Source organism: Herpailurus yagouaroundi, unplaced genomic scaffold, assembly GCF_014898765.1.
Source record: "Herpailurus yagouaroundi ecotype Mexico unplaced genomic scaffold, PumYag 210, whole genome shotgun sequence".
Taxonomy (NCBI): Eukaryota; Metazoa; Chordata; class Mammalia; order Carnivora; family Felidae; genus Herpailurus; species Herpailurus yagouaroundi.
In genome coordinates this window covers 484,109-497,797 of record NW_024412441.1, presented here as the reverse complement: position 1 = coordinate 497,797, position 13,689 = coordinate 484,109, and the positions used below count along the sequence as shown (strand labels likewise).

Sequence of the window (13,689 nt, the reverse complement as noted above, 5' to 3'; positions counted from 1 at the left end):
CTCCTCTGGGAACAGATTGAGCCTCTGAGTACAGATAGTTGAAGTTTCCCACTAAAGCTTGTCCTGGCAAGCCACTCTGAGCTGTAGTTTTAGTTCAGGAAGACAAAAAAATAAATGGCACGTCGATACTTTTCCTTTATTTCACTTCAGGGTTTTAAGGCCTGTAGCTCTTTAGGTAGCATAGCAGCCATGTGTTCAGAAGCATGTTGGAGTGAGGTGCCTTGGGCCTTGTCATCAGGCTACTCCCTGCAGTGGCTATGCACTCCAGGCGGAGGACCGACAGGCTGCGGGGCAGCTTACGTTCTGGATCGCCGCCAGCACTAAGGAACTAGAGTATAATGGAGAAATGCTTCCCTCCCGCTCAGTGTCCTCATTACTTTCATCTGAGAAGACTAAAGCAATGTTAAATGTAAACAAATGAAAAGTCATCACAATCAGTTTAATTAAGTGCACAGAATAGCAATCAGTCATGTCAATAAAAATAAAACAATTATTTTTACATCAAGTGTGCTTTATTTCCTCCACAGGTATTCTGTTAAATAAAGCACCATTTATATACTGCCAGGCCACAGCTAAAGAGGATTCTTTACAGAATCAAATTTCTTGTGGTTGTTCCGTATACAAGTAAACTTAATTTTGATAATAAGAACCACAGCGATCGGAGGCGACCTGCCTCTATTATAAGGTACAAAACTGGCACAGAGGACACCATATTATACACAGTAAAAATGCTGTAAGTTTAAATTACATTGTACAGGGCCAGGGAACCCTGTTCCTCCCAGACAGCCATATTAAATGAAAGCCACTACAGTGAACTCTTAATTACATAAAACATATCCGTTATCTGATTGCCCTTTAGAAAGTATACTGAAGATGCAAATTTTTTCATCTGGAGTTCTGCCTGACCAAGAATTAAGCCTATAAATCTATCTTGCCATTCAAGCAGAGAGCACTGGACAAACTGAAGCACAAAAACAGAAATAAGCAAAACTTATACAAACAGCTTTGGGGGTGGGGGATGGAGAGAAGGGACCTTAAAAGTAGTAGACATGCTACATCTAATGTCAAGAAGCAGCTTGGTTTCCTTTGCCAGATATCCTTGTGATCACATGGATTGTAGATTCAATGGTCCTACACAGAGTATCTAAAATGTCGTGTTGCTGCATGTGACTAAAGAGTCCTCTGGAATGGCCACAACTGAGTGATAGAGCAGCCTCAGGGTCCTGGGAGGGCAAAGCTTGACCATCACAGCTTCTCAAGTCAGCTAAGTCAGAGAGAACTGCAGAGATAGAAGTAGAAGGGAACTCAGACTCTTCCTCAGCTAGGTTAGAATCCTTGGAACAGTGGAGGTCCTTGAACTCTTTACAGTCTTCAAATCTACCTTCGTTGGACTGTTCTTCTGCATGCTGTGACCTGATACTTGACATGTCTTCTGAAAACGAAGATGGAACTTCCATTCGATATTCTTTAACAGAACTATTTTCAGGGGAAGGAAGATCTTGCTCGGTTCCTGGATCAATAATTGAAGAGTCTCTTGTCTCATTGTCTGAAGTGCTAGTTGGGGTTAGGACCTCCCTAGTTTCTGTTTTCATGTCGCTGATACAGCTGTCTACAGTGTGCTCCTCATCACTGCTAACACGCCTTCTTTTAACAGGAGTTGCCCCTTCATCATCTGTAAAAATGAACATCATTCTCTGAAAGGAGTCATTGAGATCACACCAGGGCGGGGGGGTGTTTGCGGGAAATTTTGTTCTTAGCATTTATACCTAGGAGACCCAGCTGAACAGACAGCTCTTACAAAGTCAATTACACTGAGTGTATTCTTCCCCCTCTCCCACCCTGAAGGTATAATTAATATTAGTCCACAAAGCTAACCTTTAGTTTTTCTTTCTTTGGCTTCTTGCTCTTGGAGTGAGTTTCTCTGCTGCAGACAAGTCCTGCATTTGCTTAAAAGCTCTTGCAGAGTTGGAATTAGAGCTGGGTTTAATTGCTTGGGAGTGTGGACTGACAGGAGCAAAGCAAGTGCACGCAGATCCTGTAAACCCAGAAAGGAACATGTCAAATTCTAAAGCTAACATTTTGACAGCTGTTTACAGTTTAACACACATTTACTTTTCCAGGAATCCATTCTGGTTTCTTTTGCATTTTTAGAGAATGCTAAAACTAGAAAGCCAGCATTAGGATATTATCCGTGAGAAATTAAGGCCTCGATCTAGAAATCAGTTTCTCAAACAGGCTGATTTCTGGTGAATGTCACAAATAGTAAGGTCTTAACTCACCTAGCTCTGCAACCTGTTCTGGCATCTAAGCAACATTTTGTTACTTGGAAAACTGCTGCTGGACATGTGCTAGCATTCCATTATTGTATGACCTGGGTATCATGGAAATCTATATAAGGCACCTAATTCCCTAGGTTTAATTGCCTTTATAATCAATGGATCATTAATCTGATTGTTTCAGTTATTTATGAGCCACAGGCAATAACAGAAACATCACAAGTAATGTTTTCAAAAAATGTAATAAACAAGTAGAGATAAAAGGAATATCTCCTCTTAATGGTTTCACTGCCCATAGTGAACACATGTTTTTAGAAATTTGGTAGTTTTTCCAGAGTTTGAAGAAGTTATGATAGTAAAATAGTACTAAAGCCAAAGGTGATTTAAGGAAAGTTCTTAAGTACAACATCCCTCCCCCAGTTCTTACCCCATTTAAAGAAGCACTTGCTTTGGAAATTTCAACACGGTTGGTGAAATCAGACTGCATATTCTGATACTGATTTATCAAGTTTGTAATTAGGGTGCTGATCAGATTGGCACAGTTTGCTTCAGAAAACACTTGACCTTGAACCTGAGAAAAAGAGATTAAAAACAAATCTCCAAAAGACCAACACCATGAAAACACAACCACTAACTAGGTAGAAGTAACACAATGAGTTTTCAAAGGTAGGACATACCTTTAGAAGAAAATGTGTCATGAATGTGTACACAATGTTGTTGTTTAGAAAAGTTCTTTCATCCATCAGGATACACTTTATATATTCTGCAAAAACGGGATCTTCACACAAAAGCTTGATGCAATTTTTTGACATAGCAGACTACAGTAGGGGAGAAGAAGTACTGATGGTTGAGCACTGAAATAACAGCAAGGCTTACACACTGCTTATGATGAACATCCAAAGTCATTTAAGTCCTTTCAGAGACCACTTCTAACTCCAGTTATAGTAACCGTACTCCCGATAAAACAAGTCTTAGTCACTTGGACTCTACATGTAAGTATCAGAGGAAGAGAGACTTGTAACAAGTCTGAAGGGCAAAAGGAACAAATAGGTTTCCAAAGAAATGCAACTTTATTATCTAGCATTAAATGAGGGAATAAGGACTGGACAAATTAAGACCAGCAAATAGGATGAGAATGTTTGCAGAGGACCAATTAATGGATAATAGGTAACCAAACTATATACAGAAAAAAGACAAATTTTAAGAATTAAACTTATTCCATAAAAGGAATTAAAATGTTAAGCAATAGTAATTTGTTTGGAAATATCCTCCCCACCCCCCATGAATACTGCAAAGTAAACAGCAAACCTCCTTTAATTACCTCACAAGAATTAGTGGTTCCCAATATACAGAAGAAATTTTACTAAAATTGCATTCCCCTGTTTTTAAATGGTCATGGCTCTTCCACACAAGTAGTATATCTTTAAGTAAATCTATTCTCTAGATTATAGGTATTTTAATAAAAGATCATTTATATGGGAGATAAAATGGAGTATTTAATAAAACAGGACAAAGTTTAGATAATATGTACAGGTATATGCTTATTTTATTCGAGTAAGCAACTTGGTAAGTCACTCAAGTTCACCCCAAAAAATCAGAAGTCGAATAGGACCAGGACCCAGCTCTTCAGATGCTTGGTGTCAGGAAAATCTGCCTAATTCTACCAGCCAGAGCCTCTGCCTGCTGCCTGTGTTTCTTGATGGCTGCTTCTACCACGCTGGCAGACTGGAAGCCTTGGACAGTTTGGCTTTGTTTTAAAGGAAGTTTTTGGAGATGGTGGATTCTTTGGAAAACAAGCCAATTAAGGGAGCAGTAAAGTGCTGGAGTAGATAAAACAATAGGGAAGCAATAGCCAGTGGCAGAGTACAGAAACCAAAAAAAGTGACTACCCAAATCAAGAATGAAAAGAATAGCAGCAGTGGCAGAGGGAAAAAGCAGAGATCTCCCATTTACTGAATTAACCACTCAGCTAAAAACAAAAACAAACAAAACAAAAAAACCCAGGAAGTCATTTTCTCAAAGTCTCCTATGTACTACGCCATGTGATCAATGTAAATTAGCCTTTTAAAGATTCCTACTACAGAGAATAAAATGACATTTCTTGAAGGGATAGAGAGGATTCCATTTCTACACTTGAGGAGCTCAGTTTGTGAGGAGATAAACAACTATTACAGCACTGTGTGACACACATCCACCGGGAGAATAAACAGAGCATTACAGCCCAGGCAGGAGGCTGTACCAGAGGCATAAAGTGTTTCAGATACTGTAATGTGGGTAAAGTTTAGGCTAAAGTAAACAAACTCATCTCTTCCTCTGAGCATGGGCAGCTGCAACCAGTCAGGAAACCAAGTTTTCCCAGGATCTAAATGCGCCTGGTCCAAGGAATGAATCAAATCTTAGGACCAATCTGGTTTCTCCCCACCTCTCTGCCATTCTCCCCCAGAATGAAACAAGCATTATTTAGGTGCCCGCTTTAAAGAGTTGGCTCTTAAGATACTTAAAGTAGGTAGGATAGTGTTTCCTGTTCTCAATGACCATGCTGGTAAAAAAAAGTACATCAGACCCTTGAAAACCTACTCCAAGGTAACAGGTAAGAGGTAAAGGTAAAGGACAGGTAAAGGACTTCCCCCAAAATACCTCCCTGTTTTGGACTTTTACCACAACTATTTATATTGACCTATAAATTACAAATTCAAATATATTAGCTTATTTGAAAATCCTGTGATACAAATCTACTGAAGTAAAAAACCTCAAAGGGCAACTTGATGCCCAATACTTAATAGCTATTATTTCCACTAATCATATTTTACCTAAGATTCTAAAACCTCCCCAATTTTTCCACCTAGTGTTTAACCCACTGTTCCTAAAATTACTGACCAAATGGTGAGGAGATGAAAGACCAAATCATCTAAAACTCATTTTCTTTACCTGAGTCTGGCATAGCTCAGTCCAAAGTTTGGGGAACAGTGCAAGATGAAGTGGCAAACCTTCATAGGCAACTAGGACACCTAATATTTGAAAAGAAATCAGAATAGGTTATAATTATAAATTATACTACTGAGGTAATTCAACTTTGTAGGTACAATTCTACAGGTATTTCTAGTCACAACTATGAGTATTTTCTACACGTTTTAGAAATCTATAGAATACCTAAAGGGGAAGAATTCATTCCAATGCTTTAACCAGTGAAATAATTTAGAATGCAGTATACTTTGAATTTAGTCATATTCCACACCTCATTCCCAAAAGGATCTGAGGTAACTTAAACCAATTTGCTCTGTGTTAGAACCTTATCTGGGACAATTTAATAAAGATTATTGCAAGTGGTTCCAAAGCTTTCTTGGATTAAGGTACCACCCTGCATATTAGATAATTTTCATGGACTAGCTAAGCTGGAAGGGAGAGGTGCAAGGTCAAAGAGAGGATGAGGAGAATTAGAAAATATACTGGTCCTTCCTCTTTTACCTTGTTTCCCCGAAAACACGGAGAATTATGGTGGATTTACATAGACACTGCTCTTGAGTCTAACAGCTTCTAGTCTTGTCCCCAAGCTCTTCTGGGTGGACCATACTTAGCTGTATGTCAGTGTTCTATTTGGAACCTCTATTGAATAGTTTTAACCTTTCCTCTTTCTGACTATTCCAAATGTCAAGTATTATCTTTAAGAAATGTGTTCCCCTGCCCTATGCCCTACTTCTCAAAGCACAACTGTAAGTAAATTTCCCATCTTCCACACTCCCACTTCCAGCGAAAATATGATCATGGAGAAGGAGAAATAATAAAAGTAATAAAAGTTATCCTCCTCCAGTTAAAAAATTGAGTTAGACCTGAAGTCAACAAACTTCTAAAGTAAAGGGCCAAATAGTAAATATTTCAGTCTTTGCAGCCAAATGATCCCCATTGCAAATACTCAACTCCGCAGTAGTGTGAAAGCAGCCAAAGACAACACTAGACGAATGGGTGTGGCTGTCTTGCAATAAAATTTTACCTAAGAACTTTGAAATTTGACTCACATGTAATTTTCATGTCACAAAAATATTTAGAATAACAGTATTTATTAGAAAATGTAAAAACTCTCAGCGTGCAGGTATGCTCACTGGTTATACAAAAACGTGAGAATGCAGGCTATTATTATTTGCCAACCTCTGGGATGAGCCAAGGATTAAGAGAAAATCTTAAGACAGACAAGAAAGTCAGATCAGTCATCCAATTTAGTCATCCAAGGATGCCAAGATTCCCTTTTGTGGGTTAAGTTTATTTTCCTGTCAAGATTAACCCTTTGTAGAGAGATCCCCAAGCGAACTGTCATCTTTCTCTTTTATCCTAACTTAATCTGGTTGGGGCTGGAGGCATTTACCCACTATAAGATCACAATATATATAAGCAAACAAGGGTATGTCATCAAAACTGTCAGGTACAGGTAAGACTTTCTATGCTCCCATGTCCGTGCATCATAATCACCCATAAAAGTACAGCAAAGGGTGGCAAACTTTGGCCTACAGGCCAATTCTGGTCCACAACTTATCTTTGTATGGCCATGTGAGCTAAGGAGGGCTTTTTGTATTTTTAAATGATTGCAAAAGGAATAGTGAAACAAAGAATATGTGATGCAGATCATACATATGGCCAGCAAGGTACACTCTTTGCAGGAAGTCTGCCAACCCCTAAATCCTGCCCTGACCTAAACCCTCCCAGGTCAACGTAGACTGCACATTACAATGTAAGTTTCTCTAGTCTTTGTCTTTATTCTTTTTTCTTAATTATTCCTCAAAACAAAACAATCTTTATTCCTATTTTCCACAACTACCAAAAAGCCAGCACTACCACAACAAACAAAAAACTGTGGAGGTCTTCCCTAATCTAACATGACTTCCAATGTTTCAAAAGCATTGTTTTATCCTCATTTCCCTTTTTTTCAATGAAGAAATCTGGCTTAGAGAGACTATGTAATCTGCTCAGGTTCATCCCAAAAGCCAGGGAGCAAAACATCTACCCCAGGTAGATCTGATTGTGAAGCCTGTAATCTTTTCAATAACCAGTGTTTCCCCAAACTTCAATCATTCATGCCATTTTCCTAAGTGTTTTCATATGTGCCTAACACGCACACTGTTTACTTAACACTATTCTTTAGATTCACTTAGGGAGGCTAATACTACATCAGCCTTAGGCAACAGAACTAAGAAGTCATAAATTTAGTATACTAGTTTTGTATTTTTGTGACACTGTAAGATCCATACCTATTTATGAATATACAATTATTTTCCCTGGACCATCTTATTATATACACTACACTGTGGAAAACACTGTGCCACCATGGTGAGCTAATGAAACCTCTTTCGCAGCCCTATTTCCTCTCTGAGGTGCACCTCCTTTGGAAGGAGGGCCATCCCTTCAGAGCAACAAAGTATCACTTTCTTTCTAGTCTAGCATTTTCACAAAGCACTGAGGGATCAGGGGTATCTTGGCTCTGTAACTCAAGGTAGAGGCCAATGCCATCCTACTCTACACATTCCTCCAATACGTTCTGGGGTGCTTTACTGGGTACAAAGCACAGGCATCCTGATGCAATCAAGGCACACGTCCAAGCCTTGTTTCAAGAATCAGGATGAGTAGGCCTAAGACATATTGGGTTCTGTCCACTTATCTTTCTTTATCCTGTGACTTCAGGCATCCTCAACGGGTCCTTACCCCACCCCATCCATGAAGTACTATACAATAATCAAAAACTATTCCAAATAACTTTTCCTCATTAATAACACTTTATAGTGTAGAAGCTACTAGATGAGTTATTAAAAATCTTTTAAAAACTGCTTTTGTAGGTAGAATGGTAATTCAGATGATTGCTTTGAGGATGAAGTATTGTATATGTATATTTACTGCTTAGGGTCTCTCCTATCTGAATTGGGTTAAGATTATTTGTCTAGTTTTCTGTAGCAGTGTTTAGCCCATCCAAGCATTATCCATGGGAAGTGGAAGTCAATGGATGAAAGCCCACAACTAATGGTTCACTACAGGACTGAATCATCAAGACATCTTAGCCACAGAATATCACACATCTGATTCTTCTGATTCCCCCTGTTCTCACTCATACCCATTAAGCAACCTATTCTATTTATTTGGCTTCCCATGTTGGTTACTGGAAAAAAATCTGCTCGCCCTACCACAGAGTATTCAGATCACTGTGCCAGTTCTTCCTCTTTGTGAATTAACTTGTAATGAACTGCTAATTATAAATATAGCTATTAAATGCAATTACTAAGTATTAGCCTGGGATAGATGGATTTGCCCTTGGTAGACGCTGCCTTCTGATCTGTACTGAATAACTGGTATATTCATTAACCATAAGACGTCTTTTGGGAACAGCTAACTGGTTGTCAGTAGCATCAGGACATCAAAAAAGGTAAAGCATGAACCACAGCTGTGTTTTTGATAAGATGAATTTCTAATTTGTTTACTTTTACCAACTATACTAATTTTTTAATTCCAGAGATTTTGAAGATTTTAGATTTTTAGGTATATACAATGTTACCTGCAAACATTTCCTTTTACTATTTTTTACTTTCATTTACTAAGACATTAACAAAATTGTCAAAAGCAATGTTAAATATTAAAGGTGACAGATTCTTGTTTTATCTCTGAAAATGAAAATTGTTTATAAATCTAGGAATTTGTCATTTAATTTTACTTGAGCATCTCACTGTTAATTTTGCACGTCAACTCTGGTAACTTAAAAAAAAATATTGGGAGACTGCAATAGCAGTTTCCTATACTTTTTTTTTTTTCCTATACTACCCCCCCCCACCCCCCCACCCCCACTTTTTTTTAAGTAGGCTTCATGCCCAGTGTGGAGCCATGCAGGGCTTGAACTCATGACCCTGAGATCAAGACCTGAGCGGAGATCAAGAATCAGATGCTTGGGGCACCTGGGTGGCTCAGTCAGTTGAGCATCTGACTTCAGCTCAGGTCATGTTATCTCAAGGTTCGTGAGTTCAAGCCCCACACTGGGCTCTGTGCTGACAGCTCAGAGCCTGGAGCCTGCCTCAGATTGTGTCGCCTTCTCCCTTTGTCCCTCCTCCTCTTGCACTCTGTGTCTGTCTCTCAAAAATAAAATAAACGTTAAGGAAAAAAAAATTAAAAAAAAAAAAAAAAAAAAGCGGATGCTTAACTGACTAATAAGCCAGCCAGGCGATCTTCCTATACTACTACTTAAAAATTTTGTTCCCCCGCCACCCCCAAGACAAATGATCATTGCAAATGATTTCAAACTTATAGACATTTAACCCAGACAATGAAGCAAGCCATAATTTTATCCTTATACCACCGGAGTATAAGCTTCTAGGTTTGGTTTTTTTTTTTTTTAAACATGTACTAAGTGATTTTTCCTATTGTTCTAAGTCTGTGGTCACATTCTGCATACTGTTTTTCAATTTGCTTTTTTTTTCATGTAATCTAAGGTCCTATCTTTTTATAATTTTTTTTTTTCAACGTTTATTTATTTTTGGGACAGAGAGAGACAGAGCATGAACAGGGGAGGGGCAGAGAGAGAGGGAGACACAGAATCGGAAACAGGCTCCAGGCTCTGAGCCATCAGCCCAGAGCCCGACGCGGGGCTCGAACTCACAGACCGCGAGATCGTGACCTGGCTGAAGTCGGACGCTTAACCGACTGCGCCACCCAGGCGCCCCAGGTCCTATCTTTTTAAAGACCATAAAATACACATGAATTATTTAAAGACTATACAATAAATTATAGGTTTACTCAGCTCAACTCTTATTGTTGGACATCTGGGTTGTTTCCAGTTTTTATCCAATACAAACTGAGTGAAAATAAACACCCTATGCATGTTGTTGGACACTTTTATGAGTAGAGTAGGGTAGATTCTTAGATCTGGTATTGCGGGATCAAGGGTCATGAACAATCTAAAGTGATAATGTTAATAATATGCCTCCTCAAATTGACTCCATTAAAACATCTCCTTTCCCAAAACTGTTTATGCATACCATCTAAACTTTATCTCATAGTTGGGGGGAAAAAAAAGAGAAAAGAGAAATCATGATTAGTAAGGGAAAATCCTCATATGGTTACAACACATTTACTTGTTTTGTATGTGAAGAAGTTGCCTGTTGATGGCCTTTTACTTATTTTACTTAATGTCCTTTCCCATCTCACTGAATCCTAAAAATTCTTTATATATTGCCAATACTAACCACTTATCTGTTAAGAATGCAAATATTTTCCCCACTAGCTATATTTTCATTGATGGCATTTTTCAACATGTAGTAATTTCAATTTTTACACTGCCAAAGATTTTATTTTATTGTTTATGGGTTTTGTGTCCTGCTTAATGGTCTTTCAAATCTCAAGGTGCTAACTATGTGATTCTGTGTTTTTCTTTAATATTGTTATGACTTCATTTTTCACAGCTAAATCTTTAATCCTCCTGTAATCTATTTAAGTATAAGATATTAAAGTCCTGCCCCTTCTCTCCCTGAGTAGCTGACTGATTCTCTCAATACCATACAATGTCCACAAATCTGACAGATCATCTTAATTGACTCCAACCCCCATGTATCCTTATGTTTATTTGGGGCTGTTTTCCATTGCTTGTATATGTTTTTCTGCCCATGTATTTTCATATCTGCTTCACACAGTTTTAAACACTGTAATTCACTTTTATGTAAGAAAGAAGAGAAAATAAACCTATATTTGCTGCTTTTATGCAAAAAAAGATAAACAAAAAAATTTAATAAAAGTGGGGGATAGGTCTGTGATATTGTGATGTGTACTTCTTGCTATTTGAATATGTGTATGTATTAAATCTTAAAAATAAAATAAAAAATTACTGATCTTTGGTAAGTTTTTTTTTTTTTTTTTTTAAATCAATAGTGCCAGTCCCTCTTATTCTTTTCTAGAATTTTTTTGGCTAAATTCCACTATTTTTAAATATCAAAATACTGTAATTTCAGACACAATTATTTCACATGGAAGTCAGTAGCTTTGTTCACTCTCCCCAAATTCTCCCCCCACTTCTGTGTCTCCGTAGCCCCATGCCTACCTCCACTTCAAAAGCATTCCAACCCACACTTTACTGTTTTGCACCTGTAACTCTAATATACAATTATTACACAATTCCTTTTTGTCTCCCAACAAATCTTAAAATCTGCTTAGTTATCCATAAGAATTACCACAGAGACTTTTCCTCAAAACTGGAAGTGACCTACAATCATATAGGTCTTGAGACAACCCCACCTGTGGTCACAATATTCCGGCCCTTGGACCATCTAACCTCAAGGCTCAAATGATTAAGGACACAACCAGTTTAAATTTGCTCTTTCCTTGTTGCCAAATATAAGTTTTTGAAGAAATTATACAAGTTGAAACTCCTTATCAATTTGCCTGCTCCCTATTACAGTCAGTGTGGGCTGGCTTTGCTTTCTCAAGCTCTCTCCTAGGTGCCTCTCCCTGGAAATAATCATTGCAACTGAAAGCAGGAGTTAACGTGAAACACTGGGATGTACTCTCGCTATTCAGATGACACATAAGGAAAGCACAGCTTTTAGGTCTTTGTTTTATTTCATATTCAAAATAATGTCTAATTTTCTGCATTAAGAGATAACCATGACTTCTGGGGAAGATCGCAGAGTAGGAGGATCCTAATAAAAATACATAAATGAATTAACTAATTAAAAAAAAAGGTACAACCTGCTCAACTTGTGAAGGCTTTGTTTTGTATCAATACAGCCACCAGCCACATCTGGCTAAGTTTGGTTAAAATGAAATGAAATGAAAATTCCATTTCTTAAATCACATTTCAAGTTCTCAACACTCACATATGGCTTGTGGCTATCATAATGTGGACGGTGATGCAGTTGGGAGAGTATTTCCATCCTCATACACTAACCACTAGGAGGCAGCATCAACAGTGCTTCATGGTTATAAAAGGGATGGGAATATAAAATATGAAAGTTGATTTAGCTAATGCTGATGGCTAAGTGTATGTCCTCTTTCCCTTCCTCCTCGCCTCCATGTTTATTTTCCCTGAAACATGTATTTGTATTGATGAGGAAAGACAGTCCCAAAGAGGGTACAACATTCACTATTTGATCACAGCTGTTCAAGCAGCCAAAATAGTTCCTCACATAACTTTTGGTATAAATCACGTGAACACAATTACCAAGAACTTTTCTTAAGGTCAGCATTTTAAGAAGTCCCCCTTCTTATCTGGGAACAAGGCTGTGTTACCAGAATTCCTGGACATTTTCTCACACTCGATCACTGCCACTGCTAGGTTTTAGTTTTTTACCAAGTGCCATGAATGAACTGTGTAATCATGAAATGGCCAATCTCATCATGTGCTTCCCCACCCACAGCCCCCACTTGGCACTTCAGCCACATATGTATAAAACCAGCTAATGATAACAGGTGGAAGGAACAATCTTCCAAATCTGAAGACACTCTAATCACTTACCAATAAGATGGTTTTTCTGAAGAGGAATTATCCCTGACAGCTGTTACCACTTCCTTCTTCTTGGATAATGGAACCTAAGGTATGTTCACATCTTTTGCCCTACTTATAGTGGATCAAAACCTCTTCCATAGAAGGAAGGGGTTGTGATTAAGGAGGAGCACGATGGGGAGTTCTAGAGTGTGACAATATTCTGTTTCTTGACCTGGGTGGTGGTTCCATGAGCATTTCACTTCCTATGCTCTGAAACAAAACTACAGAAGACTGGGAGAGGATCCTGGGCCATCCGTAAAGAAGTAAGACTCACAGGCCACACAGACCCTGGTAACTCTGGAGGTCCTAAGAGAGGGGACATATCTTCTAAAGACTTTTCAGCTAGAAAAAGTCACCCAAAGGGAGCAATTCTCTTATAGGTCTCAGGCACATTCTTGAATAATTTGAGTTTTTTGCCCTTTTATAACTCACTGATGGTTTTGTTTACTATTTCTCATATCTTATCAAATTTCCTTTCTTCTCACTCATCTCTCTACTTCATGAGACTTACCTCCTAATTTACTCATATATGCACCTCTGCTTCATCCTGGCAAGCCCACTCAGTTTGCTCTTGGCATTGCCAGCTCCAAAGCACAGCTGGCACTATAGATCTCATCTTATCCTCAAGATCAGGGCTGGGAAAGTCCACCTCTCTAAGCCTGCCTCCCTAAAGCAGAGTAGTTTTTGGTATTTGTTTTTAAATTCTGCTGGGCAGATGGAGGAGGACTTGGGCTTCTATGTACAAAGTGATCAGCCCTACTCCACACTCCTTTATAGGCCAGCTGAAACTCTGGGCAGAACTATTCAATGGAAACCAGTAAGTTGGTGTTTTCTTAATAAAAATAAAAATGTTCCCAAGAATAATTAATATTTTTAAACAGTCACTTTAAAAAAGAAAAAAAGGATGGTCTCATT

General features: G+C 38.3%; 1 protein-coding gene across 2 annotated transcripts in view; it reads right to left on the bottom strand.

The window, feature by feature from the left end:
* Positions 1-418: 418 nt before the first annotated feature.
* USP34 (ubiquitin specific peptidase 34) overlaps positions 419-13,689 on the bottom strand; it is a 250,839-nt gene continuing 237,568 nt past the window's right edge. For both annotated transcript variants that reach the window (XM_040453637.1, XM_040453636.1), the window contains exons 76-80: positions 5,205-5,284; positions 2,954-3,094; positions 2,704-2,847; positions 1,876-2,035; positions 419-1,672 (exon numbers count right to left, since the gene is read on the bottom strand). In XM_040453637.1, the coding sequence (XP_040309571.1) occupies positions 1,065-1,672; positions 1,876-2,035; positions 2,704-2,847; positions 2,954-3,094; positions 5,205-5,284 (1,133 nt within the window). In that variant the 3' untranslated portion in view covers positions 419-1,064. The remainder of the gene's footprint in view (positions 1,673-1,875; positions 2,036-2,703; positions 2,848-2,953; positions 3,095-5,204; positions 5,285-13,689) is intronic.